The sequence below is a fragment of the Pholcus phalangioides genome, unplaced genomic scaffold (genome assembly GCF_987345545.1).
Source record: "Pholcus phalangioides strain wild (caught in Gottingen) unplaced genomic scaffold, Ppha-v1.0 ptg000031l_1, whole genome shotgun sequence".
In the NCBI taxonomy this organism is placed as follows: Eukaryota; Metazoa; Arthropoda; class Arachnida; order Araneae; family Pholcidae; genus Pholcus; species Pholcus phalangioides.
Window position 1 is genome coordinate 7,597,576 of NW_028301621.1, and position 27,977 is coordinate 7,625,552.

Below are 27,977 nucleotides of genomic sequence, written 5' to 3' on the forward strand. Positions count from 1 at the left end.
GCTATAGATGGTGTTGCCCTGTAACAAATTGTCCACACTTCAAGCTTAGCAATAACATATACAACTGCTAATTTCAAGAGTTTTCCTTGTTTATATAGTTCATTTCTTGAATCACTCAACTAATTCCAATGTTAATGAAAGAATTGAGTCTAGCATTAATGAAAAATATTCCAAAATTATTGAGAGACATAGCATCAATGAAAAATTATTCCGGAATCAAATCCAGCATTAATGAAAGTATAACGAATTAACGAAAGAAATAATTTAATCTTTTTATTCTTTTTCTCAATCTTTAGAAGACAATTAATTGCAATAAATTAAATGCAATATTTAGAGACTGAACTGTATGTATATTTCAATGGGGAAATTGCCTGGCACAAAGTGTGCATTAAACATGTCTCGCGATATCCTCGTATTCGATGTTACTGCCTTTGCAGCAGCTCCCTCCAGTAATATAAGCTTGACGCACTCTACTCATAGTTTAAAAAATAAATGACAATACTGAAGTTAACACATAGCAATAGATATGCCATTCATACTTTTAGGTACACTTCTGGCACTGCTTCTTCCGTTGTAAACTGCCCATGGCTATACACAGGAGTTATGCTCAGTTTGAAAGAATGAATGTTTTTTTGGAAAAGAAATCCAAGCTCTAATAATGTTATACTCCAAGTTCAATAAAAATTGCTCTGTAGAAATGAAGCTTCACACGCAAACTAACTGTCCTTGGGTAAAAACACTCTCAAAAGAAAATTTGATTTCTCAAATACATAAAAAAACACATTATAAAAAGAAATACTTTTATTTTCACAAAATAGTATAAAATAATTTACTCCAAAAATGTACTTCAATGGCAATCTTTTCATCGTACAAATTTAGATATCAAATTTACAGAATATAATAATCAGTAGGCACAAAAATCTCAATTTGATAAACGATTTAGACAGAAAATATCCTAAATGAAAATAGAAATAACAATGATGATCGGTACGCTCGAAGGCCGAGAGGCACTATCACAGGCGAGGACTATTTTTGGACATGGAATTTCTTATTTGGATCTCTAGCATGATCTTGTAATAATTGACATGGTGTGAATTGTGGGCCATAGAGTTCCCTAAATTTTTCCATGTACCCTACTATTTTGTCAGCTCCGAATGTATCGGTGTATTTGAATGGCCCTCCGAGGAAAGGTGGGAAACCAAGTCCAAACACAGCTCCGATGTCTCCTTCCAACTAAAATAAACAAGACCAAAAAAAAATTAATGACTGCCGCAAAAATAGCATCTTCAGCTCATCTACCATCTTCTAATACTAAGAAGAATCTGAGAGATGCTCCTTACTGCGTCTTATAAGGGAAATATTGGTACCACCTCTGTGAACATAGTTTTCATTCCGTGTATATAGAGAAACCATTTTTGAGGAGGGGGGCCTAATGGTCCGGGGAAAATATGGTGAAAGATGAAAATTGGGGGAATTGAAGATTCAAAAACAAAATCTGGAGAAATTTTCTAATTGTTGTTTTGTGTAAAAACCTGTGAATAATTATTTTTATCAAAAGGATGTATAAAAATTGATCAGCATCGTTATGAAAATATTATAGCGGCAAGCATACGTGGAATTAAAACTATAGAAAAAGTAATACATAAATCTTTTTTTCTTTGCTCAGTCTGAATTTTTGTATGCCGGAGGGAAAGGCACCATGTCGCAAAAAGTAAATTTTATAGGAGAGTTGTTTAACTCTCCTGTAAAAAGAGGGTCATCTTCCCTAGATAACTAAACATTCATTTTAATAGACTACTAATTAAATTAGCCACTCAGTAACACTGATTTAAGTATAGTTATCTAGGGTTAAAGTTTTTTTTAGTACAGTATGTCTCTCTTTGGAGCTCATTTGTTTTAATACATCTATTTATTGAAAAGGGATTTAGTGGCCCTATACCTATATGTAGTGTAACAAAAGCACTGCTAATTATCTTGCATTATCCCAATATTGACGAAAATGGACATAGTGTTCTTTACCTCCAGTATACAGATTTAGAATATTCAAAATAAGAAAAATTAAAAAAAGGTAAAATGTTATTTGATAAAACTGTACAAAAATTAGAGAAAATACTCTCCCAAAGAAATTTTAAATCAACAGAAGTTGATTAAGGTATCCGACTACGTTTCCAACCTCATTTTGGAAGAAAATATTTTGTTTGTTTTTTTTAAATTTTTTATGGAAGCCCTCATTTCTAGTGATTCTACTCTAAACCAGGCCTTGTTTTGTTTATTTGACGCCTAGTTACGTCCACTTTACAGTTGCATTTGTTACATCAAGTAATCAGTGGATGAAAATTTAAAAGGCGGTTTATGAAAAATGTAATTTCTGCCATTTCGCTTGAGTTTGAAACACTATTTCTAAAAATCTATTGACTAAGTATCATTGCAAAATTTTAATATTGTATTTTACTATTTATTGTTAAAGGTTATGAACCAAAATCTAAGGTATATTGAATGTATTTGTTTAGTTGCAGTGTTTTATTTATATGATAAGTTAAGTGACATTTCAAAAAATTCCCACACACATCAATTTAATGAAATGGCACATTTGCAAAAATTTAAGATTCTAGTCGGAGTGAGAACATCATGTAGTTGAAGTTACGTAGAAGTTCTCAAGGAATATTAACGTGGAGGTGTATCCGGTTTTTAAGTTGAAGTTATGCGATGCATGAATGAAATATTTTACCACTAAAAAGTATTATAAATTAGAGTTGTATAAACAGGGTTCCACTGTAAATATGTGATTTCTTGAATTCTCAGGAAATGTGATTTCCCATTCTTGAAGGCTCCAAAATGTTGAGAATTTAGAAATCCTAATTATATGGAGTATTGTTGTAGCAAGGTTTCACTGAACTTTAATTTTATTACACGAACAGCAATTTTTCTTGCAGAAGAAATGGGTGATTGACGTTTACACTCGCCAAATAAGTAACTCCTTCAAGATTATACGATTGATAGAACTCAATTTTAAATTCACATTAAAATGTATTCATATGGTAAAAAAAGTTTTAAAACTTCTACAGATGATCGTATGACGTAATAGGTGTTTTGTCTGAAGGAAAATATGGGGATGCATGGGATGTTATTTGTTAAATTATCAAAATTGTTAACCTCAATCAATCACAATCTATGATTGAGTAATAATATCACTTTCCAGAAAACCAAATAATTTCAACTGCCCACATAAAACTGCTTTATACAGTGAAACCTGTGTATAACAATATTTCCTTCAGTAATGGCGGAATCCCTATTTAATAGGAAATACCACAAATGTGCCCAAACTGTCTACAACTATATATATGCAGTATATATAATCTGCCTATAACAATTTTTCTATGTCCCTACAGCATCATTATAGGCAGGTTTTACTGTATATGGGAATAATCAAAGCCATGGGGAAGCAAACAAAATGACAATTACTCCACACTTTTCAGGAGTTAAGGTACGTTTTCACATAATTTTGCTGAAATATTACAAACAATAAAATTTATGCTTAAAAATGTGTATTTAATTACAAAATTCAATTTGAAAACAGCCCAGTCCACTCATCACACTTGGAAACCTTCAATATGCAGTACGACAATAATAATAAACAAGGACCACGTCAGTGCCAATGATTGGTCAAATGAAAGGGAAAATATTTTTCTCAAATTTTCTCCTTTGGTATTAATTGATCTCATAATTTTCAAGGTTCTACAAGCTGTTTTCTTTCAACCATCATTCGTGAAATGATTGTTGAGAACCACCCTTATTCCTATGATTATTCTTTATAAGCATTAGAACAAGGGTGCTCAATCTGTAGAAGAGTGCAGGCTATTTCACTAGTTTGAAAATGTGTCGCAGGCCACTTAAGTAATCTGGAACTATGCAGCAGGTTTTACTTAAATGATCTGGAAATGTGTCAGGGACCATTTAAGTGATCTGGAACTGCATTGTCAACTGTATGAGTGATCTGTAAATGTTCTGCGAAGTCAATTTTTAGAAAATTATGTTTAAGGTCGTGGGTCACATCAGATGAATATGATGATCACAATTGGCCTGCAGGCAATGGGTTGAGCATGTATGCATTACGACATGGTGCCCCATCCCATTTCCTATTAACAAGGATTATAATTGCATAAATCATTGTAAATAATTTACCGGATTCGCTAGTATTCCTTCTTGCAAACAGAGGATGGCTTCATTGACGAATCTTGTTACCAATCTCATTTGGTGTTCTTCTTCAGTGCACCTAGGAAATAAAGAATTTAAAATGATTATTTTCAAACAGAGGCAATGCAGCCATTTTATACATGATTTAACGGAAATAATTTTTTACATCAACTCAGGATTATAGATGATGCTCACTCTTTCACAGGCTCAATATGATATTTCTTCAAAATAATTTCAGCATCAGGATTCACTTCACGGGTCTTCACACCAGGTGTATAAACATAGCAGCCTTTTCCTGATTTGCGTCCTGATATAATAAAAATGATAATGAGGGATACATTCAGATTTCAAATCACCATAATTATTACCACATAAAACAGGCTCTTTTGTAAAGGGAAGTCTTAAGGTCCATATATATTAGCAAGCTGATCTGATTGCGAACCAGTTTTTGTACAGTGTTGTGAATGATGAACAAACTGTTCTGGACTCTGCCAAGAATTATTTTTTGGATGAGAACAAAAGCATTCTGTCTTCTAGTTCAGACAGTGTTATGGTGCGTTTGCATATGTGTACTACAAGTTTACAACCACACCTTCCCCAGTCATTTGGTGTTGCATTCTATACGAGGACGAATAGAACAAGTTTTATTTTCCATTAATTCTGAAATCATTTTTCTCATTTAATTTTGAAAATAATTTTTCCATTAATTAAGATCATTGGTTATAAACTGGACTTCTATTGAACGGACAACCTGTAGCTATTATTAGGTTGTTAGGCCGGGATCACACTATAAAAGTTTGATAAAAGATCTTTTACAAAACAACTAATAAACCTATTGGTTACATTAGCTTGAATGTAACCAATAGACTTATTTGTTGCATTTTTGAAATTTTATATAAAAAAAATTTCCAAAACTTTTTAGTGTAATCCTGGCCTTATAATGAGGTTCTACCATGTTACAAGTTCAACTCACTAATGCATACACACATTCACATGGACTTTCTATGCCATCATTTAATGAACAGTTAACAGGTTGAAGGTAGTTGAAGCCTTTCTTTTTCAACGTTTCATTCACACAAGTGGCAAATATTTTCAATAAGTCTCTCACGATGTCTGGTGAGAATTAACATTTTATTTGTGTTCTCAATGCTTGATTAGCTGATGTTATCATGGGCTTAGGATAGAATGACTCTTGCTCACCTGACCAACTCTGGTAATCTGATGCAAGTCAAGTTGGTAGAAGTGGCAAATACATGATTCGTTCCCACCAGACTAATTTTCATGAAAATTCTCGCCACTCATGAGAACAAAATGTCGCAAAAATAAAAATAATTATGTTGGTCTAACAAGGATGGAAAAATACATAGGGGAAACTCCAAAAACATACATGCCTGACTTAAAATATATGCCCGGTCAAAATTTTTATATGCCCAGATGTCAAGCAAGGAATTTGTCCAGCCTAATATTGCAACGAGAGACAACACAGGCAGGTATAGAGTAGTGGAAGTGTCTTTCATCCCGTGATCCCAGGTTTGAATCCTGGTACAGACAAAAAAATTTATTTTTCAAGTTGCATCTGTGTGATTTCTAGAATGTTCTCTCAAACTGGAAATACATTTGATATTGATTTACATAGGCCTACTAGTTTCTGGAATGTTCCAAGAGCCGTATATAACCCGGCAATGAACGATTACTACTGCACTCAATTGCTCTCTCCTGTAACAATTACCTTCACGGGTGTAAATCCAATAATAAATCCAATTTAAATTCATAAGTATTCCATTGTTAAGCCTTGATTAATTCAACAAACTATGTGACAATATCCAAAGAAATATGCACTGATCGTTAGAAGTCTTGCAACCACACTTCAATAATTCAAGAAAATAATAATCAAATAATCAAGAAGTACATTTTCATACTACTTGATTGTGTACATAACACCAGCATATAAATTTTACTGTATACGATGGTGGGTATACACCAACTGTCAAAAATGCTTATAATAATGTGTCTCTAATATATAAGTAATTACAGTAAAACTAATTTACCTAAAAAGCCAGCAGCAACCATGTCCTTCAGTAAAGCAACGTTCGATCCACCAAATCGTTCACCGAACGCTTTTCCTAGATCTTCCATAACGTGAGCACCAACATCTATTCCAACTTCATCGCAAAGTGATGCAGCCCCAACAGGAAAGCCAAATTTCTTCGTAAGCGAGTCGAGTTGTTTGGGACTAACACCCTCCTATAAAAATAAAAACACTCTGTGGTGAGATTCGATTTGCATTTTATTTCACAGATGGTGGCACTCGTAAAGCCGACGCCATCCCATTGTCACGGGGGGAAATCGAAAAGAAGCGATCGAATCATCAAGCGCTCAACATGTCGCTCCCGTAGATTTTTATTTTGTCTTATGTTTCATGTTGTAAATAAATAATTATTTTAAGAAATTAATCAATTATCCTGAATCCTTTGTTTTATACAAATCATGCAACCTCATAACCCAAAACTCCATCAACCGATTGAAAATTATAAAGTACGACTAATGTTTTTAAAACCGTTAAAATTTGCAGCTAGTCACGACAGGTAGAGCCAATGCTCATTTTTATGAACTCGAACAGACTTGAAAAATTAGTTCATGAAAGAGAAAGACATTCCAAGAAAAATCTACTTGATCATTTCCCTGATCAACAAAAGAAAAAAAAGAAGGAAGGAAGAAAGAAATATAATTTAAAATTTAACCTTACAAATCGCAAAATTTTTCAGGTTTTCCCCCTTCACAGAATTTTCCAGACTTTTATAAATATTTGCATATTTTCCTAAATTTGTAAAAATCTTAATTTTCGTTGACTTTCCAGGTCGCTAGGAACATGGCACACTTATAACAAAGTTGGGAAAAAAATGAAACTCTTTATTGTACACGAACTTCGTTATATCCATACCGTCAGCAATCTGAGCAATCATAAAATGAATAGATTACAATAATATACCTTTCTAACAGAATACATCAACACGCACAAAAATATATGCCAATCGTTGCCTCTTTCCCCCCCCCCCCTGATATTTTTTGCAGGCTTTGAACGGTTTGCTTTTAGGTCATTTTTTGCTAAATAAGCATATTTTTCTTGTATAGTAAGAGTATGGACACAGGAAAATTTTTCACCTCATTTTTTCAAACCATTTGAAGAGAGAGTTACAAACTTCACATAATCCCTAATTTTTTTATTCTTCACTTCCTCCGCCCCCCCCCCCATTTTTTGGCTTCCAACCAACTATACAGCTTGCTTTCTTTCAAACTAAGCACAACACACTCAGGTCTATCGCCATCTATGGATAATTTACTATCTAGTGAGTTGTGTCAGAAGTGTGAGTACCTAATAGTCTGAGTGCGTATCTACTGTTGTGTCTGATTTTTCAGTGCTGCTATCACCTCAGCATTAATATTCAGAAAAATGTCTAATTCACTGATGTATTGGGCTGAGGAGAAAGCTGTCTCACACCCTGCATATCGTTTAGGACCAGTGGAATAATTCATGAAACCAGATCGAATGGTGTAATTGAGAAGCGATTGTATAACCATGTCAGCCTATTCACATAAAGATCAAGCGGTTATAAATGAGTAAATAGCGGCACTGGGGTACCTCTATCCAAAAGTGTATTTTTTAAAATCGAAACTTCTGAATTACAAACAAATGTAATTTGCTGAAAGCATCTCAATCGATCATAAGCAAATATTCAACGAATTATGTTGTACCTGTATTTATATCATAGAAAATGTTTTATCATTTTTTTAATGAAAAAAAATTTACTTCTAGATACAAGAATTTTCATGATGTGAGTAACTATTAGTAATTATAATGAAATCTTGTAAACTGAAAAACCCATGTATAACAAAAGATTGATGGTCAAAAGAGGTTCTTGAACTTGCCTGCAACAGACGAACAACTTCAATGAACATCGGAGCTAAAATACGAGTTGTGTAGAAGCCTGGGCCATCCTTGACGACGATCACGATTTTCCCTTGCTGTAATCCAACCTGAACAGCTGTCGCTGCTGTATCGTTTGAAGTCTTATCTGTTGTGATAACTTCTAAGAGCTGCATTTTTTCGACTGGGCTAAAGTAGTGCATGCCTATGACCTATAGAATTAGAAATTTTAAATGACTATTAAATAGAATAATCAAGAAAAATAAACAATGAACTTGTGATCAGATATTTTTCACCTGATGGGACTAATAACTTAAACAGTATAGAAGAAATCATTAAACCCCTCTACAAAATGCTATACCTTTTCTCATCAAGTAAACTTTCTTCTGATTTTCAGCGGGTGCAAAGTAAAAGGGTATAAGAAAACATGTTCCACTGAAATCTGCTTTAAAAATATCTGGGCTTGTCATTGCTAAAATAAAAGGCTTTTAAAAAGGAGACATCTTGACATTGCTGGTAAGAGGGCCAAGTTTTCAATATTGCTCAGATTATTAAAACTTCTGGAGATTTCTTGTGTATAGCCCACATATTCAAGTTTGCACCCCCTTTTTATTCTTCCTACTCTTTTGGCATGAGGTTTAGGAAGAAACAGGATGGAAGATCAGTAAGAGATAATACCATTTCCATGATTTCCACATACAAGAGGCTGACAGAGCCAGAAAGAAACAAATATTTATTTTATTTATTTTTTACATTACTAAGAACCCATCAAAAATCCTGATGTGAGACCCTAGAACAAGAAATGTTCTAGGGTCTCTGACTTTTTCTTGAACAAATCTCCTGCTGCCAAGCAATGCCAGTAGCCTGTCTAGCCTCTAGGGAAATGATCCTTAGAGACTAGACAGGCTGCCTGAAGCCCCAAAAATCTCACTGTTCTTTTTTTTTTGCAGATATTGCTAAAAAAAATCAAATTTTAACACATTGAAGTAAGAAGTTAAGAATTTTGTTACCTCACAATACAAATGTTTAAAATACTTTAAATATGTATTAGGTCCATAAATTGTCATATATTCCCCACAAAAATGGTGACAATTTGTCATTGACAAGAGGCAGCTTTTTGGAGTTGGACATAGCCTAGGACCCCATCAAATCTAAATCCGGCTCTGCTGCCGAAATAAGGAGAAGTTAAAAATGAAACAACATGTTCTGATTGAATTTTTTTCCTGTTTCAGAATGAACAAATTATAGCTGTATTTCCCGCTGAATGTAAGAACAAAACAAAAACCACCATTTTTCTTTTTGGGGGGGTGTGAACTGCTTATATACAGGAAATTCAGAAAATTTAAGTAATTAGAAAGACTGTTTTCAAAACAAATTGAAGCAACTGCAGAACTCAAATGCAAAAACAAATCAAAATAAATACCAAAGTCATGAAAAAAGCAGCTGGAATCTCAAACTCAATATGATGGATCCTGCTTATAACATTTTTCAAAAAAACTATTATGGAAAAATGTTGAAAGCAAGAAAAACGTTGCAAACAGGAAATCTTTGAGAATTGCAGTTGGGACCACAAAAATAAGTCGTACTAAACAGGAATCTGCATTCCAAGTGGGAATGCAGATGTGCCAACTTTTGAAATCCAGAAATCCGGAGATTCTCCCGAGGGGGTCCCCCCACCCCGACACTCAATAGACTCAATCAAAAAAAAGTTCATAAAAAATTTTTTTGAATTTTTTTTTTTTAAATAAATTAAGAAAAAGTTACATCCCCCCCCCCCCAAGGCAGGTTCAGCATTGCCCCTGAGAAGAATATGATTCCATGCCAGTCTTTCCATGCAGAATAGAGAAATCACATCTACGTACTGTTCATAAAACAAGTTTTCTTTCGTGGATGCTATCAGTGATTGATAATCTTGGAACTGTATGAATTCTTAAGAGCTTTATATTTAGCTGTATATAGCTTAAAGTTTTATATTTTCTTTCTGAGGATGTTTAATCGGAAAAACGATGAAAAAAAATTCAAATTACAAAGCTGCGGATGAAAAAACGTGTTTACCACGCGGCTTGTTAATAGAATACAATAACGATTATACAGGAATTTTGGCAACCAAGGCCATGCCCCTAATTAATGATTGCCGATAAATGCTATGAAAACAAAGTCGCGTCTTTGCGAGTTGCTTAAATGCGGTCACAGAGACTTTTTTACGGCTGCTCGATGGAAATGACTACGACTGTCCTTTATGGGTGCTTTCCCTAACGACGACGGTAATTATTGACGCCACGACAACATGAAAGCTCGCGTAAAATCTAATTTTCTGCCAAAATCCGGAGAAATTTTAACAAATCCGGAGAGCGGGAGGAAGGATGAAAAATCCGGAGTCTCCCGCCTAAATCGGGAGAGTTGGCAGGTCTGGGAATGTTATAACCGAGATTGACTGTATTTAATAAAATTATCAATTACACAATCATAACTCAGATATTCAGAGTTTTGTTGTGGCATTTCATAGTAAATTTTCGTCAGTATATTTTTTATCTAAACTGAGTAATATGGTAAGTTATTACAACTAAATCACCTTCTCTGGTCTTTTGCTAACTGCAGCTATTTTATGGATAGGCAATGCAGATGTATTTGATGCATAAAGACAATGATCAGGAATATGTGCTTCCACTTCCTTCAGAACTTTGTGCTTCACATCCAGATCTTCAAACACTGCTTCGATGACTATATCTGCATTACGAAAACCATCATAATCTGTGGTGCTGATCAATTTCGACATATATATGGCTCTATCATGCCTATGAAAAAAAAAGTTTAAAAGCAAGCATAATGAATCAAGTCATAGAAGACAGTACTGACTAGTCACAATAAAAGAACCTGTATGAGAAAACTTACTCTGTCAGACGTTTTCTTTTCACAGCTGCATTTAGTCCGCTATAAATTTGGTTTTTACCTCTAGATAAGCCTTCTTCACTCACGTCTTTCAAGAGTACACTGTAATTTTTGTCTACACTAACTTGAGCTATGCCTGCACCCATCAGACCAGCACCAAGAACAGCTAAGGTTCTGTTGAAGGAAACAATAAACATGTAAAAAAACTTGCATAATATAATTTACATTAAAAAATTAAATGATGGAATGTGAAATTCAGCAAATTGCAGATATTCAACATGGTTTCTAGGTGAAATATACTTGATGTTTCTATAATTTTTTTATAACCCAAAATAATGAGCTTCAAGTAACACGACAACTTACTTCACTTCTCGCTCTGGCTTTCCGAATCTGTTCTTCTTACACAGAGTCTGACCATTATACAAGCCAATTAGAGCTTTGGAATGTGGAGTCATCCCTAAAATGCCAAAAGCTTCATGTTCGGCTTTGTAACCTGCATCGACACCTTTTTCGAGCCCAGTTTTTGCAACCTGATAATAGAATCACAACATTCAAAATTCGTGTACACAAAAATGTTTTTTAAAACTGATGGGAGGGAAAGGAAATAATGAAGACACTAAACATGGCTTGGCTGACCAGTTAATGTCAAGACAGGTACATTTTAAAATTATTAATATTGAGCAAAAATTGTAAATATTTAAGAAAATCTTACAGGGAAAATAAGCTGCAAGAGAAAAAAATTAATTTTCAACAGCATAAGCAGTGGATATACAGAAAATTATGACACATAGATAATCAAACTAGATTTTAGTATATACCGTGAAAATTCCATATAACAATAATTGCCTATGTAACGATATTACTCTATGGATCCCAATGCATTTTCCATACTCCATCTATAACAATTGTTTCTGTGGTCCCTTGAGTATCATTATATAGACGTCTCAACATATAAAAAAGATTACAGTATTCATTCACATATAGGACAATCTCCCATGTATAATGAGGCATGGTTTTAGAGATCAAAATAAGTGAGGCTGTTGTAACACAACATCTCGAGAACAAAATGATAAATAGGGCTAGGGTTTTTATGCCCTAAAACCTTCTAAAAAATGCATGTATGCCCTTTAAAAACTGTAAATATGCCCTATAAAGCAAAAAATATGTCCTGAAAATTTTTTCATTCCTATCTCAGATAACATTAGTTTTAGCAGAACAAGCTTCCGCCACAAATCTAGAATTAATGTGCTGTCATCTATAGGTAAAAATATCTAGCCTAGTATTTAGCTTCAGGAAAGCATTGCACAAAATTAAAAAAATACATCAATAATGCTTTCTTATTTGATAAAGTCTCTCGAAATTCCCCATGAACCAATTTCAGCCAATTTTTCCTACACGTTACTATCACTGATTAAGATGATGAATCTATTTACAGCCACACACCAGTGTCATTGAAGGGCTAATATTTTGAAGCTCTAAAAATTCAATGCAATTTCTGATTGGTTGAAATACCTGAATTTTCAGGACCCTTTACCAATCAGAAATAATGTTTCATTTTTAGTGCATAAAAATAGTAGCCGTAAATGATACACTGTAAGCACTCATTGGGCTTGTGCACGATTTTCAAAAAGGTTGCTAAGATTATCAGTTGACACAAGTATGTCTGGTGCTTTGGCGAGAGTTTGGCCTTTTAATAAATAATCCAGGTTGGTGGGGGGGGGGGGGGGGCACGTTTTCAAGGCTTTTGTGAATATTGGGAAAGAATAATAATAAAAAGTTCTCAGGTGCGAACCAAAAGAATAGTTTGAAGCAGAGTCGGAATAGCGGGGAAAAGTTTAATTTCTATCAAAATTTATAAAATATGCCTAAAATTTTGAAAATATTCTCTATCATGTAAAAAAAAGCGAAATATGTAAAGAAAAGTAAAATAAAATAAAAAATATGCAAAGACCCTAATAATAAATCAGAGCCCTAATAATCAATTATTTTAGATCAAAATCAGGAAAATTAGATTTATTAATGCAACTGATTAGCTCAAGAGGCATACTCTTCCATGCAATTAACACCAACGTAACAAGTCTTGAAGCATTAGCCCCATTTGATGCGGCCCACTGGGTTCACTTTAGGACCTTTAAATGGCTTGTTAATGCATACATCCAAGGGGAGGCCATCTATAAAGATTGGCCCAGCAGTAAGCTATGATTGCAGCGTGAGCTATAGACGATTTAAAAAAAGAAAAAAAAAACCGGAAAAACTCAATGAATCCTTTGCTCACACATATAGGACGGCACCTAGGTTTTTTCAAGCAGTGGAAATTGAATAAAATCCTTGTCTTATACACGAGTAGATACGTTATATATTGTTTCTTAAAAGACGTTATTTTCTATTATGATCTCACCTATATCCTATTGACACTTACTTCTAAAATTTTCAATGGAGCTGGGTACAATCCAGATGTATTTTTCATCACTTCACCTTTAGCTCGTTCAAAAATCTGATTCCTTATAAAGGACATATTCGTTGCATAGGAGATAATCCCTATTTAAACGTCAAGTGAGAAATAAAAAATATTCAAAACTGCATTCTGGTTTCATATAGGACAGCATAAAAAAACATTTTTGCTTGTACAAATTTTACACTGATATATTCTAGATCAAAGATATAATCAAATATAAAAAAGTAATACACATTGTTTATATCCACTTATGTTCAGAGAACAATTACTATTATACGTAGAGATACCAAACATCCCCCAATAAAATCCAGCACAGTAAAATGTCTTCAATGGGACCTGTGCTAAGCAGAAACCTGTCTTCAAAATGAAAAAACCTAGACTAAACACAGAACTGTGTGTAACACATATTCTGTGTAACACAGAAATGAAAAGAAAAATCGTATCCTCTAAGCGGAAAATTTCACAAACAATATGAGCATTTTGCGACCAATAGGACCAAAGGACTATGCAAAATGTGAAAGTGCTCACCCAAAAATGCAATCTGCTTGCCAATGTGAGTTCATCATCCACCCCTACACTAGCGAAAACAGTTTCCGTACTTGATGCTGTGATTGATAAATTACATATAATAAAACGGTTGCTTCCTAAAACTATTACAAAAAAATTTCAGAAAAGCAGGCTTTTGTACAGGAGCAAGGGTATATCAGTGCAAGGGTTAGATTTCCAAATGATCTGCAAGACTTACAAAATTGCATGCAAGCTGCTTTCTGTGATTGCAATGCTGAGGATCACATAAACAACAATTAAAACTGCACCTGACTCTTATTTCTAGACAAAGCCAAAAGAAGAAAATGAAGGTGAAACAATTTTCGTCATTCCGGAAGAACAGCGTAGGGTGAAGTCTCATACAGATGCTGTCAAAACCTTTGAAATAACTGCAGAAATTTGTTTCACAGCATAAAAACTCGGGCATGTTTAGTATGATTTCTGAAGCAAAACTGTTTACCGAAAGTCAGGCAGCAAAGGGTGTTGAATTGCATACAGAAAACTGATTACCAAACTGGGAAAAAAATGCAAATTTATTCATTTACAGTGCAGAATTATAATTATAGTTGTTCAATCAATAAAAATAATGAATTACTTTCAGAAAGAGGTCTCGTTCTATCTATCTTCATTTTTTTAGCAGCGATGTCCTTAGCGATAGAAACAGCTACTTCTTCAAGATATTCTATTGTATTTTCCTCAGGAGTTTTCAATCCAGGTCCTAAAAACAAAATATAATTTGAATAAGTAAATACAGCCATTGCTTCCCCCACCCAACGAAAGAAATATCATATGATAGTACAAATTTTTATCACTACAGCTATTTAGATACAACCACATCAGAAAATAATTGCAATTCTTTCTTTCACATGCTATTTTAATTCCTAATTGAAATATACATATACATATATCAGGGTTGGCAGGTTTTTGATGGTTTAAACTGTCACGTTAAAAACGTTCGTCAAAAACCTTAAATATTGCTTTTCAATATAAAAATTCCCATTGAAAATACACACATTCACTGCATGCAATGTTTAAAATCACTATGTTATATAAAAAATAGATAGTTAATATGATTGTAAAATAATTTTCTGCTCTTTACAGAATTATTCTGAACAATATATGTATTTTTTTTAAAATATGCAATTTGAATAGAGCATAACATGAAAGCTGAAGGAAAACTATGGAACTATTTGATATTCCTCAATTCACTACATCATTCTCGACCTTCCAAAATTTCTTCAACTGTTTATAAATGTGTATTGAAATAAATCATCAGCTGTACTATTTTCATAACATCTACCTATCTAGATAACCACTGATACTTAAACCAATATTCTTATTGCGCATAACATTAGAATACACAGGGGTTGGGCAAAATAATATGAACACCCATGAAATGAGACAAAATCTTTATTAATAGGCTGTTGGCCCTCCTTTTTCATTAATTACAGCTTCTATCTATCGTGGGATGGACAAATACAAGTCATGCACAACAGTCACAGAAATATGTAGCCGCTCCTCCTGCAAAAAGGCCACCAATTCAGAACGTGTCTGGAGGTGTAAAAAACCTACTGCACATTTTGGCCTGTAAAATATTCCAAAAAGGTTCAATTATATTAAAATAAGGGGACCGAGCGGGCCACACGAGGTGTTGCAGTTCATCAAGTCAGTCTCTGTCAGACCAGACACGACCCACGCTCTGCCCCTCTCGGGATATAAGATGGTCGGCCAGAATACTGACATAAACCGCTGCATTAACCAGCCCATCCAGGATAACAAGTGGGCCCCACAGCATCACCGATCCCCCCTCCATGCTTAACAGTAGGAAGGAGAGTCAACGTCATAGGCTTGTTCTGGAGTTCTCCAAACGTAAACACATCCGTTAGTCTGGAATAATGTCAACGACGATTCGTCTGACCAGATGACATTCTTATGTTCGTGACACCATGTTTGTAATTTCAAGGCATTGCATGGTGTCACCAATGGTTTGGGAATAGCCGCTCTACCGTGTATGTTTGCTGCATGCAGTTCACAGCGGATAGTTTTTGTCGATACACCTTCCTGTAGATGTGTGTTCATCTCAGATGTTATCTGGGATGCTGTTGTCTTGTGCTTTCTGGCCACAATTTGCTTCAAAACCCTTCTGTCTCTATCAGTCATCTTCGACTTTCGGCCACTGTTATGCTTGGCAGATGTCTTTCCCTGTTTGCTATAGGCTGTCATTACCATTGACACAGTACTTCTCTCGACACCAACAAGGGTAGCCATTTTAGTTACTGTGGCCCTGGCAGGACGGGCTCCAACAATCATGTCTCTTTCCAAATTTGTAAGGTCAGCCATACCAAAGTTTTTAACGCCCCAATAAATATCGCACCTGAATGCTATCACTGCTACGACTAGACTGATATGTGCACATTCTCGCCTGCTAGGTGGCACTCTTCTACACTAGAGGGCGGGAGTATAAGACAGGTTCCCTCAAGTGTTTTTTTCACAGGTGTTCATATCATTTTGTCCAACCCCTGTAGCTAGCAATAAAAATACTAAATTGTAGGTCTAAAATGTTCTTTAATTTAGAGTGCTGATTGTATATGATGCTCAGGAAAAGCTCCTATAACTTATTCTAAGTACAAAAGTAAGAATGATAACATTTGAACAACAAATTTTTGACTGTTTTAATACTGAGTAAGTTCAAAAACCTAACCCTGTGACCTCTTATCATACATATTTTGAATATATAGCTCTATTTCGCTTAGTAAATTGAACACACGTAATCAATAGAAAAAATGGACCATAAAATCATATAATATCTGTTCTAGACTGTCAAGAAATTAAAATTGCTAATTATGATTAATATTTTTTGATTATTGTAATAAATTTGTGTTTAAAAAATAAACTGAAATATACAAAAAAGTTTCTGATCATGTTATCAACCTACTGTGTTCAAAACATCCAAAAGCATTCATTTAGGTTTTTGATGGTTTAAATCAGTTTTTAACAGTTTAAACCAGTTTTTGACACTTGTCATCTTGATATGTATATATATTTTGTGAATTTAAAAAGGTTACACATACAATTTTACCAAATTTTACTTACAGCAGAATCTCAATTTACAAAGCCTGTATCAACCAAGATACGTAAAAAAATAATAATTCTGTGCTGTCTCTCATAGAAAAATCAGCAAAATCAAGGAATTCAAAACATAGTGTTACTTCATTATCCATAACCTTTGCACATCAGAGATCAGTATGAATTAATTTTGGCATTTTGTAAGAGGTTCCATAGAAAGCTTGTGGTGCATACCGAAAGAATATTTAAGTGATCGTAGTATCACAAGTGGTAAAAATGCAGTAGTTTTGCCAATACAAACACCTTTCTCATCCATAAATACATACTTGCCTCACAGTGTATAAAGGCCTGTTTACACGAGGCAAGTGCTTTAGTTGGTAACTCAATTTTAAGTTGCCAAGTACGATACAATGTATGCAGACGATAAGGGCCGTTTGCACGGCTTTAGTTGGCAAGTGCGCAAGTGATTTAGTTGGTAAGTGAATACAAACGGTTCTATTTCTTCCGGTTAAGTAGACCTATGCACATGCGCCAGTGGGCGTGACCTGCCGCTCTTGGAGGGGTTTATTTTGATTCCAAGCGTGAACCTGTTCATGCTCCGTCGTCTCCTGAAGTATCGCTAGAATTCCGCGGAAATATTGGATGGTGACGTGGCCAGAGGACACAACCTTCAAGTTTCTTGAAAAATATCTTCGCCATGAATGTTTGTTGAACTATAGAAATGAAAATTACCTTAACAAACAAGTTAAAAATTATTCTATGTTGGAAAAAGCTATGGAATATTCTGTTGACGTGATGTCAGGAGTTGAAAAAAATTAAAGATTCAAAAATATATATCGGGTGTGGAGGATTAAAACTGGGGGGGGGGGGGGGGTTTCGAATATTTCTCTTGTCCAGAACAAATTTGCTGCCATCTGTTGCAAAAATACATGATCAAATATTTAACATAAAGATATCATCTCTATAGATTAAATTAAAAAAAAAAATAATAATAATAATTTCGAAAATTTGGAAATAATTTTTATGTTTAATGAATTTTTATTATTTAATTGTTAACCTTTAGAATTTCCTATGAATGCCAAGAATCTTCTCCCGTATAGTTTCGGCTTGCATAATTTACCTCCTCTTTAACTTCGATTAAAATATCATATAATCGATATTTACAACTTAGAGGAGAAATAGAGAAATCTTATATTTCTTCTCGATGACTTACATAAGTTTATAATATGTTGTGTATTCTTTTTTCCCCTCTTGGGTAAGTGAAAGTGAATAAATTTATATTCTTTAAAAAAAATATCATATAATGTGGCTCTGATCACAGTATTTGTAAGTTCTACCTGATCATCTTCATCCATCGTTAGGAAAGCTATGAGCTTTAAAAAAAGCACTTCTCTGAATGCCAGATAAATAAAAAATTATTACTATTATTCTCCCGCGCGTTGCATCCCTCTCTCTCCATGGATTTGAGTAGACTGAAGCACGCATGCGCTAACTGAGCTCGCCTCTGTAAAAATTATCCAATGAGCATCTACTTACCACTTATGTGTGGACACTTTCAAGAGGAATCAGTAAGTTAAAATTAAGTTGTCAACTACAGCACTTGCCTCGTGCAAACGGGCCTTAAGAGCAGTCACAATGTAACAGTATGAAGGTTCTCCATGTCTGAGATAGCTACTAAGGACCCATTTCCTCCAGTTAATTAGGATTTTACAACATATTGAAAATTTATCCGGCCAAACAGAATAATTCAGGGCTTTTCAGAAAAATAAAGTGGAAAAAGTCTGCATTTATCCAGTCATTTCATCATGATGTCAATAGACACCATAACCATGTCTTGACAACAATCTCATTTTATCAGGATAACTGGTCAAGATTTTCAGTTTTAAAAATGTTTTTCCCCCAGTCTTGAGTCCCATCAAAACATTGTTTAAGTTTCTCTGCTTGTGTGGTCCCAAAAATGATGTTTTAAAAAGGGATACATTTTTACAGAAGAGCTATAATATATCTAGAGATGTGAGGCGAGAATAAAAATTGGATGTAAAAATTGGAGAATAATCAAGAATATTCATTTTTCTTTTAAATAATTTAAATTTTTTACTAATTTTGTTTATATTGTGAAATATAAATCAGTTTTCATTGCCTGAAACATTTACAACAAAACAATTTTTGGTATAATCACTCCCCAATGACAACTTTAGTTCGAGAATATTCTCCAGGTCACGATGAGAGGTTTTAAAAGTTTGGTTATAAAGATTTTAGAAACCATTAAATTAAAACATTAACAAATTATTTTAAAATTAGATAAATTTTCAGAAATATGTTTAAAACAAAAGAAATTAAGTCAAAGTTTATTGATAAAGGAAGCTATTCCTATACAATCACCTTCATTCTACGAAGATACAGAACTGTTGTCTTTCAATGCACTTACACTTAAATTCTGTATCACTCACATTTCTTTAAAAGTTGTGTAATTCAGCCCTGTTGGTTTAATTTTCTTGCTTTCAAACTTTAATATTTTGGTCTACAAACTTCAATATTCCCATCTTCTTAATGGGAAGAGAGACGGGGACAGAGGATATTCTTTCAAAGGACTACTATTATAAATCACTAGAGAATATTCTTATCAAAAATAATTATTCTCAAGTTATTTATCAAGATTATTTATTATAACACATACTATTACATATATTCTTGATAATACTCTCTGGAAAAATTTAGGTAACTGAAGAATATTCTCATCAAGGAGAATATTCAAAAATATTCTCTGGAAGGAAGTTTAATAATAACTTCAGAATAATTCTTATTACTTTCTATAAGAATATATAATCCTAGTAATTTATGAAAGTAGTCCTTCAAGAGAATATTCTTAAGGATATTATATGTAACTATATAATAAATAACAGGAGAATATTCTCATCAAGAACTTATACGAATATTCTCAAGTTATTTATAATAGTAGTCCTACCAGAGAATATTCTCAAGGATATTATATGTAACTATATTATAAATAACAGGAGAATATTCTCATCAAGGAGAATATTCGAAAATATTCTGTGGAAGGAAGTTTAATAATAACTTCAGAATAATTCTTATTATTTTCTATAAGAATATATAATCCTAGTAATTTATGAAAGTAGTCCTTCAAGAGAATATTCTTAAGGATATTATATGTAACTATATTATAAATAACAGGAGAATATTCTCATCAAGAACTTATACGAATATTCTCAAGTTATTTATAATAGTAGTCCTACCAGAGAATATTCTCAAATATTCTCCGAAAGATTATTCTCGAGAATTTTACATCTCTACATATATCATAATAGCTTCAATCAGGCAAGAAATCCTCACCCAACGGATCGACAAGCAAATCTACAAGCCCTATTTTCTTTGCTTTCACGGCTGGCACAGATTTTCCAGTAAGCATCATACTCAGAGCTTCGGGCAAAGATATCTATGAAAAAAAAATTATACATATATATATAATTGAATACCTCATTAATATTCAAGTCAAATATTGTAAAGTAAAGAAAAAGTACACCACAAAAAGTAGGTGTAATAATCAGATTATAGTTTTGATAACTTCATACAAGTCGGGTCAATCTTTGCGTTCCACCGGCACCTGGAAGTAAACCCAACAACACTTCAGGCAATCCCAACACAGTTTTCTTATCCTTAACAGCAATTCGATAATGAGCTGCCAAAGCCACCTAAAAATTGGAAAGGATTGGAAGTTATTTTACGAAAATAATCAATTCACATGTTATCATAACATAAAAAAAAAATAATCAAAATTTAACGAAATAGAGCTGTATATTCAAAAAAAGTATCACCTCAAGGCCACCACCAAGACAAGTCCCGTATATCGCTGCTACGACAGGTTTTTTGCTTCTCTGAATTTCCATGAGCATGTCTTGGCCTGAAGCAGACAGTTCGGTGATTTCTTCTTTGCTTTTACATGCTTCCAGCATCCTTCAAATAATATGAGTACATTTCCATAAACACAAATTTTTTTAGGTAAAAACCTCTATTTTTATTTTTACAAAAATCAAACACAGAGCACAAATTTAATACAAGGAACGATTAAAAAGATGATTAGTAAGATGAGAGAAAAGTTGCAAATATTATATATAATATTTGCAACTTTTCTACCCATAAATCCGCCTCTGCCCACAGAGCACAAGACTACTCAGTGAGTGTCCCAACAAGTGACCTAGAGAGTATGCGAGCATGGGAATGACTAAAAGAGTGATTTAGAGCATGTAAATGTCAAAAACAGTATCCTGAAGAGAATATGAGCATGAGCCAAAAGAGTTCGCAAGCATGTAAGTGACCAAAAGAGTGACTTAGAGACACTGGCATATTTACAGGGTGGTGGTCAAGCACCAGGTGGCAAATCGAGGAAGAGTAGTCACAAAAATTTAGAATGGCAGATGGGAGACAAAATTTGTTCTATAGGTGACAAAACTAGTCAGACTCGCTTATAATGAACATATTACATTTTTATATACTTTTACATAACAAAGTTTTTCAGTGTCATGTGAATTTTGTACTTTTTTTATCTATGCTATTTTGATTATCTATAACAAACACCAATTTCAGCAAAGTACGTCTATAACTAATTTTCGACCGTTTTTCAAACACGGAATCAATCATCAAAAAACATTCTAGTACGGCTGCTTTGGGTGTTGTAAAATCACGAATGGTATCCCTATTTTGCTTTGTTTTTTTTTTACTTTTATCTTATTTTGTAGTGTGTTTTGTTGTGTGTAAATCTTATTCTGTAGCAGAAAAACTCATTAAAAAGAAAAGACTGAAGTTATTTCTTCTCAAAAATTTAATAGGCATATTTGCCTTTCTAAAGCTAGATTCGAACATTGGTTGTGGAGATTTCATCGTATGCAAATTAATTTTATTCAAAACGGTACTGATTGCTTCAAAAATGTATGCTCAGATTACTGAAAAATATATATCGCGCGCGTGTAAGGAGTTTTATTTTGCTTAAACGCATAATTTTTCAAGCCCATACAGATATAACAAAGTTTGCACATAGCAAATAGTTTTGCTATTTTTTTTTCTGACTTCGTTATAAGCGGGTCTGACTGTATAAATCTGCCTCTGATCGCAGTCTGTGATCATTCACCATATTCAACCAATTTGGTTCTTGAGAAATTGCTCCCCCTTGCTTGGCGATGAGATAAGACACCATCATTTATACATTTTAGGACATCTAATGAGAATCTGACAGTTTTGAACTTGATCCCATAGAAAAGAATACAGTGTGAAATAGAACATTTTGAAAAACTAAAGGGAGATTATTTCGAATGAAGAAGAGATATAATGAAAATAACTTATTTCTTGTATTTTTAATACAGCACTATCCTACCAGAACCTAGACACACACTGTCAATGAATCTAGTTGATTTCTCTTTTAGAACTTACCCAATGTCAGCACCCGCAATAAAATTTCCCAGCTTTCCAGAAATCAGAACAGCACTTGAAATCGATGAATCAGTGGAGACTTTATGCATCAGCTGTTGCATTTCTATCATGACAGGCCTAGACAATGTGTTAACCTAGGAAAAAAATTAAAAAATATTCCGTGACACTGACATGAACATTTGCAGGAACTTCACAAAGAAAGACAAGATGAAATAAGCTGAACAGTATGAATAAACTAATAATGAGTATATAATAGTAAATTCAGATTATTCAGACTGACTGTGTTTCAGGGAATTGGCAGGTTTTAGAGCTCTTTTGATGGTAGCCCGATGTTTCTATTTCTGCTTGCGATTTGAGCAGTAAAATTTTTTTCCTTTTAAAAATACATATGCAATATCATGTATGGTTTGGCTGGGTTTAGCCAATTAGTGCAGGCATCTTCACACTGTCATCGCACCCAGTGTTCAGTTCCCGTGTAAGATTTCGTCCGCACAAGCACTTAACTAACATCCTGAATAAAAACAAATTGCGTCCAAGGATTAAAACCCATCCTGATTTCACGCATTCGTACGCCAAACTCGCCGAAAGGGTGTAATTTCAATCAAGGGAAAAGGCAGTGCTAGCGACTAGAAAAAGTTGAAGACCCCTGAATTAGCAGTTTCCAATAACTGATTAACACTCAAATAAAGTAACTGCCTAGATCAAATAAGCTAATGAGGAAACCGAATACACACACTTTTCACTCCATGAGCTAGTAATTAGCATATATAGAAGGGTTTGACAAATTAGAAGAAAAAAAAAATTTAGGTACCAGGGACGTTTTTACCAACAAAACTTGTCCAGAGCAGTGAATTTTTTTCCTTGTCTGAGGCTTAGGGACACTCCCCCCCCCCCTTCATACTAGCAGACCCATTGACATAATTTCTGATAATTTTATGCAGTGTCCTAAGATTTCAATTCAGTTATAGGATACAGAAAAAAAATTAGGTGCCAATGCCAAATTTTTAGTCATCATGGCGACCTGGGATTTTCCCAGCCCTGATACATAGAGTGACAACATGACCGATATTTTAAGGGACATTCTCGTAATTCAGTCATCTTGACTCTTTTTTTATTAAAATGCCTCGTTTTTTCAAAAAACTAAACTTTATTTCTCACTTGAACCAAGGATTACCATTTTTTAAATATAAATATCATAATGAATTATAGTCATACCAATATCCATCACACATATTTATTGGACTATTTTTTCAGTGAATGCAATTTTTATCCACTGCGATTTTCAGTAGCGCTCCATTTTCACTCATTGCAATGTGTCCTGCACTTCCTATGCTGGATTTACCATATTTGTATTAGTTAAATATGGTCAACCTATGTATATGTGGCATTGTGTGTATTGATACTTTTATACCAGAACACCTTTTGCAGGCTGGATGGAACCCAGCAACAGAGCCAGAGGCTGTGTGCACACCTGGTACTGTATACAAACAAATATGACGAGTATTGCCTGCAGTTTCGACAATTAGTTTCAAGTTTTTAAACAAAAAGATTATTGCACTGGATGCTTTAGCACACTTTCTTCCTTCTAATAAAATAATTAACCAATTTATATAAAATTTGAATTATGTGCACATAGAAAGATACTCACCTTCGAATTAGGAGTATCAAATCTGATGAGAGCCACATTATCTTTGACATCATATTTCAGATGCAATTGTGCTAAAGAAAGGAAAAAAAAGAAGTAAAAATATTAGATTAAGTGAAAATATTTTGGATATTTTGTCAACACATGCAAAGACTAATTGATGGCAGAAGGATCAAGCACAGGGGCGACTTAAGCGAGGGTGCAAGGGGTGTGTCGCACCCGGGCAGCAATCCCAAAATTTTTGTACAGTGAAAATTCGCATGACATCACGCTTTCTAGCAGTGCCTCGACAACAGAGATGTTGATGTGGATTATAAACGTATGTGGGTACATCATATTTGATGAACAGAGACCCTCATATAGTGTTTTTAAGGGTATTTATGGCAAATAATTAAAAATTTCATTGCAAAATAAGCTTTAAAAAGTAGCCAAAGATGCGGACGAATTCGCTCTGCATCCACATTGTGTGAATAGCCCAGAATAACCCAATTGTCAAAACTTCTATATGCGGATGCGGAGCCCACACTCAGGTTTTGACACATGCGGACAACGTCCGGACCCGCATGAACATTTCCTAGGTGAGGAGATATTTTGGCTCGTCTGAAGGGCTCAGTAATTTCAATTAAACTTCTCCTGGAATCGCGTCCACTCCATGTGAAAGGCCTCTTAGGCCTATCTTCTGCGCTTCCCGTCTAACCAACCCCTCCCATAGCCCCTGACATCCTGAATTGAGGGGGACCAGGCTGGAATCTTCTGCGCACCCCCCCCCCCCAAACCGAGGTTTTTCATTAGGGGAGGGGGGGTTCACTTCTACAGTGAATTTATAGCATAAAAAAAGGTTAAGCCCAGGTCCCTGGACTGGAGCCTTTCCTTCACAACTTATCCCAACGATTCCTTTGAAAAACAGGAGGGTTTCCCCGAGGACCTGGGGTTATTCTTATTTTTTTCCCACATTATAAATTCATTGTAGAAGTCCCCCCACCAATGAAAAATCTGGGTTTCTTGGGGTGCGCAGAAGATTCAAGCCTGGTTCCCCCCATGCAGAATGTCAGAGGTTATGGGGAGGGGATAGGCAGGAAGAGCAGAAGATGAGCACTGCACTGATAGATAGTCTTGTTAGAACCAAACCCCATTTTTCTCCTCGATTCACCTAGAACTTGGAGCCCCTCCAGAAAGGACGGAAATGACTTTTAGGTCAAGGAGACTTTTTCACCTATTCACCTTCAATTCAGCATTGACCCCATGCAACCACAATGGGTCGCACGGCCCGTTTTCTATACCGCAAGAGATATTTTGGTTTCCTCACCTAATATTTTTTCCAGAATAGTCAAATGGATATGTTCTTTGCCTCTCCCCCAGAAAAAGTTGAAATGACGGGTATGGTAGCAAGTAAGCTTGAGCCGCAACTGATCAACAATGTGCATAGCTACCTCAAGAGTGGGGCTGACAGGACTCCAGCTATGGGCCCAAGACAATTCTAGTTATCTTCTGTTTTTATTTCTCACTATAAATTCACTGTAGAGAGGCCCCACTAAAAGTTCCAGAGGGACCCTGCTGTAGGTTATGGGGGGAGACATGACCATGTGCTACATATCTCTAACTATGTAATGAACAGCATAGAAATTGAAAACCAGGCATGGATCCAAGGGGGGCAATCATCTCAAGAGCAAAGACATATCAACAGACGTTTGTTACAGTTAGGATGCTATAACTCAGAGCGGCAAATTGGGAATGAATGGTCAAGAAAACTAGGGTAGAATGAACAAAGGTCAGCAAAACCATGAATATGCCTCTTCCCAGAGAGTTAGAGCACGAGAGCAACCAAAAGAATGACCTAGAACAGAGGTCTTCAACTTTTTTCTAGTCACAAGAACTACATGTAGTCATCGAAACAAGAGTTCACTTATGTCAAGTTTGACAAACAAATACATGAAATAAAAGCTTTCAATACAATTTAACAAAGCATTCAATCGGAATGTTGATTAAGTGCTTGTAAACACAAAAGTAGACACAGGCATCGGACATTTTGGGTGTTAGCGAGCAACAGGTTGAAGAAGCATTACCTAGAGATTGAGGCGACAAGTCAGTGAGTGACCTTATGAGTGAGAAGGGAAAGGTCAGTGAATGACGTAGATAACAAGAAAATCTGCCAATAAGCAACCTATCAAGTGTGTGGACCAGAAGCATCAATATAAAAAAACATTGATGGGGACGTAAGTTGCCATCGTCTCGTTTTTACAGGACTCAAACCCATAAATAAGAGAGGGGGCTGTATGTGTACAGAATTGTAAAAGCCTATTCATTAATTACTGGCACTCAGCTCCCTCACAACATTTATCGAGGAGGGGGAGCTAAAATAGCCTTAGCTTCCAGATTTCGACGCGTATGCATGTCCGTGAACAACAAAAAGAGGGATGCATCAAATGTGTGAGCATGGGAGTGACCAACAGTGACTTGATGTGTGTGAGTGAGGGACAAAAAAAAATAACCTAGTGCACGCCTGAAAACATTCTAAAGAGTATTATAGCAAGATACATATTTGCGGGGGGGGGGGGGAAAGAGCTATAACCCATGGCAGCCAATTTGGGGAATGAGTGGTCTAGAAAATTGGACTAGAATGTGTATTGCACACAGGTGACTGAATCACAAATTTGACTCTACAAGAGTCGAATAATATGGAGGGAAAATTTGTCTATCAAGTAAAATATGGGATGATCCAGAAAAACCATATTGTCCCGGATATGCAATTGTTTATAACACACATGGTAACTTGAATAATTTGCAGGGCCAAATGAATTTAGGCACCCCCTCGTAATGCTGAACGAGAGGTTAAATCGTTGAATTTGGGCCTCCTTTTGCCCAGTGTAAGGGGCACCAGATCTGTCTACTCTCCTCAGTTAAAAAGTCTCGCTGCTTCATTACACTTCAATCACTATGAGTTGAGAAAAAACTGATTGCAGATGGCAGCATTACGCATAACAAGCATTACACAGAAACAAACTTCACAGAAGGTTCACTATATGTACACACACACTTTCCAACGTGTACCAATTCGTTAGACGTTCTGCAGAGGAATATGGACGAGGTGCATGTCTGGTTTAAAAGCACTAAAAAACCTAACATAACGCTACATGTGCACAGACTGTTAGGTACACAGTTACACTTCCAGCACAACTCACTAGGTAGTAAATCACCCATAGATGGTGATAGACCTGAGTTGTCTTCGGTTTGAAAGAAAGGGCCATAACCCTGATTGATGAAGCGTCCCCTCTCCTTCAGGGCAGATTAATATAGGATGTTAATTCAACCTATCAACTGGGGAAAGGGGGTAAGTGCGCCTGTCGCACCCCCTATTCGCAATGTTACTTAGATTATCAGCGATAGTAAGCGATAAGGAGTACAAATTACATTAATAAAAAAAGAAGTCACCTACAATTACTCATGACACGCAGCTGAATAAATGAACACGAGATCTCTTTCAATGCGATTATAATTTGTCATCATGACCTCATTGAGATGCTAATTAACTCGGCGTTTTTATTTCCAAATAATCATTTCCTCCACGACACTGAGCCCCACTTACCTACGATAACAACAATAACGGTGAAACAAATTACCTCTCCTCAATAAAGAGTAATTGACGCTAAAGGCGAACTTGCGGACACCACGACACCTGAGAATCATTTTGAAATGACACTGGGCTTTAATTGTTTCTATGACACAATTTTTTTAATGATATTATCGCAACCACACTAATCGGGGTGGGGGGATGCCAGACAACATCCAGGCAGATCGGTTCTCAGTTTTGCAAGTAA

The 27,977-nt window shown here is 35.0% G+C and overlaps 1 protein-coding gene across 1 annotated transcript; it reads right to left on the reverse strand.

Moving 5' to 3' along the window:
* Positions 1–773: 773 nt before the first annotated feature.
* On the reverse strand, positions 774–27,975 carry Mtpalpha (monolysocardiolipin acyltransferase Mtpalpha). Its single transcript, XM_089252944.1, has 16 exons — positions 27,780–27,975; positions 24,166–24,236; positions 22,518–22,651; positions 20,909–21,047; positions 20,666–20,785; positions 20,427–20,529; positions 14,605–14,727; positions 13,428–13,546; positions 11,372–11,538; positions 11,012–11,182; positions 10,692–10,914; positions 8,122–8,331; positions 6,243–6,438; positions 4,390–4,501; positions 4,183–4,273; positions 774–1,233 (listed from the first exon to the last, which is right to left on the reverse strand). The coding sequence occupies exons 1-16, from the start codon at positions 27,844–27,846 to the stop codon at positions 1,027–1,029; spliced, it is 2,253 nt and encodes a 750-aa protein (XP_089109070.1). The 5' UTR covers positions 27,847–27,975; the 3' UTR covers positions 774–1,026.
* Positions 27,976–27,977: the final 2 nt, after the last annotated feature.